This window comes from Hyalella azteca, unplaced genomic scaffold (genome assembly GCF_000764305.2).
Source record: "Hyalella azteca isolate HAZT.00-mixed unplaced genomic scaffold, Hazt_2.0.2 contig16588, whole genome shotgun sequence".
NCBI classification, from domain to species: domain Eukaryota; kingdom Metazoa; phylum Arthropoda; class Malacostraca; order Amphipoda; family Hyalellidae; genus Hyalella; species Hyalella azteca.
In genome coordinates, this window is record NW_025946404.1 from 302,736 (window position 1) to 306,972 (window position 4,237).

General features: G+C 41.4%; 1 protein-coding gene across 1 annotated transcript in view; it reads right to left on the reverse strand.

Annotated features, from left to right (window-relative positions):
- The window catches only part of LOC108669069, a 10,454-nt gene extending 7,479 nt beyond the window's left edge, over positions 1 to 2,975 (reverse strand). The window contains exon 1 of the mRNA XM_018156353.2: positions 1,607 to 2,975. Coding sequence (XP_018011842.1) covers positions 1,607 to 2,738 — 1,132 coding nt within the window. The 5' untranslated portion in view covers positions 2,739 to 2,975. The remainder of the gene's footprint in view (positions 1 to 1,606) is intronic.
- Positions 2,976 to 4,237: the final 1,262 nt, after the last annotated feature.

The window sequence follows — 4,237 nt, forward strand, 5'->3', positions numbered from 1 at the left end:
AGGGCATGGAAGAGGCAGGAAGAGGGCATGGAAGAGGCAGGAAGAGGGCATGGAAGAGGCAGGAAGAGGGCATGGAGGAAGAGGCAGGAAGAGGGCATGGAGGAAGAGGCAGGAAGAGGGCATGGAGGAAGAGGCAGGAAGAGGGCATGGAGGAAGAGGCAGGAAGAGGGCATGGAGGAAGAGGCAGGAAGAGGGCATGGAAGAGAGAGAGAGAGAGTAAGAGAGGAGCTGGTATCGAGAGGGCAACTTAAAGGGCAGATGAGGTTGAGCGACGGAGGGAGAGTGAGGGAAGAGTGGGGAGAGGGGGAAGAGAGGGAAGAGAGGGGAGTGAGGGAAGAGGGCTGCGAGCTTAGCATAACAAACACGTTTTGAAAAACGATGGAAGAATTATGGAAGCTTTGAAAAATGAAACACAATCATGAATTTTCATAATTGTGACGAAGATTAAACAAACACAAGGAGAAATGTCCGGCTGTAATAGAATGATAGCATTGGTAATGTGAATATTAAACAGCTGAACTGGAAAAGTGCGAACATGTGGCACTGGAGGAAGCAAAGAGACATATTTGAACACGTAGGTTCTGAGAAGAAGAAATGAAATTTTTCCATTAATGGGAATAATATGCTTCGTATTTACACACAATAACTGTGCTTCAGCTAATTAAATATCAACTTCACGTGAGAACAAAGAGACCTGAACTTCTGATTTATTTTATAATTAATCGTAAAATTTACCATCATAGCCGAACATGTGATAATCGAGAAAACTGAGATAACCGTAGGATTTAAGATCGATATAGAACCCTACCGTACCACCCAACCAAGACAGCCGACCATAACAAGCTAGCCATAAAAACACGGCCATAATAACCCAACCATAACAAACCAGCCATGATAACCCAACCATAAGAACCTGAGCACAGCCGACTGTCACAACCTGTTCTCAAATTATACCATGAAACGAGTCTCCGATTTAAATTATGATCCTTTATATTCATGATGTTTCAATTCTTGGCGCATCAGAATTCGATGTAGGAAAGCTAAACTCTTCGATTATTTGTGTTAACGAGCAAGTCATTGTCGAGTTTAAGATTGAGACTCTCTTAATAAGGATCCATGATTAACGTTGGTCGATGCAAGAGCTGTAAGAAAATTTAATAAAAAAAATGAAAAACAAAAAGTTCAATTATTTAACAAGTACCAATTGAAAGAGAAGGGCAGACGCTGAGTTCCTTAAAGCGTGGATATGTGATGAGCACTTCAATAATTTAAATTATGCTGAAAATGAAATGATATTCATGATACTAATCGATGAAAGGCGCGTGGTATGAAGCGATGATAAAATTTTATTGCTTTCGTTGAAGTAGTTTAGATTCAAGTTTAGTTTAGATTTATTTAGAGGTTGGAAGTAAACAACTGGTTGGAAGTAAACAACATGACCTCAACTGATTGTTGAGGTCATGACGTTGAAAATAAACTCAAAATAATATATGTCTTAACAGTTGAATACGCCGCCTTCTCAGCTATGTAGTCCGTCTATAACGTCCACAACATGCAAATAACATAATAAATGTACAACATTTTATGCAACATGACAAGTACATACCGTCCTTGGAGCCCATGTAGTCAGCGGCAGGCATGAACATGAACTCGCTGGCGTCAGGCCCGCGCTGCTGCCTCAGCGATGTTCCGCTGACCACCTCAAAGCCAGCCAGGTTCCTAATAGGATCAGCAGGATCCCACACCCACTTGCAGCCCTCGTCATCCTCGTCGAACTGGCAGTGCTGCCCTATGGGGAAATGATACTCAATAGGAGGCGTAGGCGTCGTGTCCATGACAGCGTGGACGGCGGCCACCTTGCCACCTATCCTAGAGTCGCCAGTCTTGCCAAGGTTCAACTCCCTCTGGGCCTTCTCAGCCGCGACGTCGTAGGGCGTGTGGTTCACGTAGTTATGTTTGCCGTAGGGGTTGTTGCGTGACTCACCAGTTCTAGAACCATAATAATGGTGCCCAGGGTTGTGAGTTTTTCTATTATTGTAATTATTTCTATTCACATTAAACTTATTTTGATTGTTCAAAGTTACATAGTCCCCCTCGCTTGGGATACGTGGATCTGCAACCGGAGGTGCAACGGCAGGTTTACCGTACTCATGTTCTTTGTCGTGTTCTTCGTATTCCTCCCCAGGAGGGCGGTTGTCTTCTTTGTAAGGTGGACCATTGGGGAATTGAGCTCCATTAGCGTGTTGGGGACGAGCACCACTGGGAGCCCCAACATTTGGGTACTCTTCCCCTATGTGCTCGTTATTATGCGTATTTTCATTACCGCCGTTTCGATAATCGACACTGAGTGCGTAATTAACGTTGTATCCGCTGTCGTGTCCAGCACTTGAAGCGCATGGTAGAGTTAGCACCATAAACGAGACCAACATCAACAACCATAAGTAGTGGTTCAGCCAAGTGTACGAACAACCACTACCTAAAGAGGGGTCATCGATCCATCGGACTTCCTTCAAATGGTATACCCTGGAATCTAGAAACTTGATGTGTCGTTTCGGTGAAGGGGATTTGTGGGGTTCTATTCTTGGGGGTCCATCGCTGGGCATCCCCACACCAGATGGGGGAAGCCAGTGGGTTCCCATCTCCCGAAGCTCCCTCGCTGTCCCCTCCTGTTGGGGATGGGCTCTTGCTCTGCATGACACCCCCACTGATCGGAGTCTCCTGGTGAAGACGTCACTCATAATTCGTCAGAAAAACGTTCACATTGTCAGCAAGTGAGCGACGCGTGACGATACAGGGACGAAGCCTGCCTCATGATTCATTACGACGCCAAATTCAACGGTTATATCCACGTGAATAAGGACCGTGGCGAATAAAATACTCGGTGAATCCTGTACACGCTTGTGCCCAGCATTTAAGATCCTGTTATTTTGCCGTACATTTGTTTATTGCAATATAAATAGTCTATCTCTGACAGGCAATTCCAAGATCATATCATACGTAACTTAAATTTAATAATATTCTTTGACACAAACATTTGGCATTTGGGCATTGATTCCAACTTGAGCTTTCCCTTCACCAGCAACCGCGAAGCTTCACTCGAGAGTACAAGGAAGCAATTTTTTGGCACCGACAGTGGCTTGGAAATGCTTTAGTCATCCAATTCTTATAAAAATATATATTTTCTACACAAGATTTAACCTAAAACTTCTAGCATATGTTGTTTTCTGGTTCTTCAGGAGTCACTGAGGAAACAAAATTGTACTTTTAATCATAAAGCAGCATTAGTAACAAATTACCGCCGCCAGAGCCATTTAAAAATCAAATAAAATGGAATTTGAATACATTCTAAATTCTCAGAGTAAATACAGCAAGATCTAACTTTGATATTGATAGGAATGAAAAAATTATAAATTGAAAATTTAACCTAATTCATTATTACATTCTAAATGATTAAATTTCACTTAAATTATCAAATAATTGTCCTTCAATTTTCATCAACTTGTAACCAATATATGATGTAATTGCACCAGCATCATCACTATAGATTGCAACTAAACCGCATTATATTGCAGCCGGATTATCTAAGGGGCGCATCTGAATCATTAAATTGAATAGAAACTTGAACTAAATTTCTATTGAAGTTCAAAAATTCCACGGAATACACGAATGTTTCCATTAATGATAATCATGACTAAAAACCAATCATTTCACACATAGCACTCAGTTGACCGATATCAATCAGTTCACTCAAAACAATAATTTCCAATAGCAATCAGTTAATCAAAACAATCCGTTATGTCATAGCAATCAGTTCACTTATAGAAATTCACTCAAAGCAATCAGTTCACTCAAAAAAAAATAATTTTCCATAGCAATCAGTTAATCAAAACAATCAGTTATGTCATAGCAATCATAACAGCACTTATAGCTATCAGTTCACTTATAACAATCAGTTCACTCAAAACAATCATTTTCCATAGCAATCAGTTCACTCATAGCAATCAGTTCACTCATAGCAATTAGTTCACTCGTAGCAATCAGTTCACTCAAAACAATCAGTTCACTCATGTCAATCAGTTCACTCATAGCAATTAGTTCACTCATAGCAATCAGTTCACTCGTAGCAATCAGTTCACTCACAGCAATCAGTTCACTCATAGCAATCAGTTCACTCGTAGCAATCAGTTCACTCACAGCAATCAGTTCACTCACAGCAATCAGTTCACTCACAGCAATC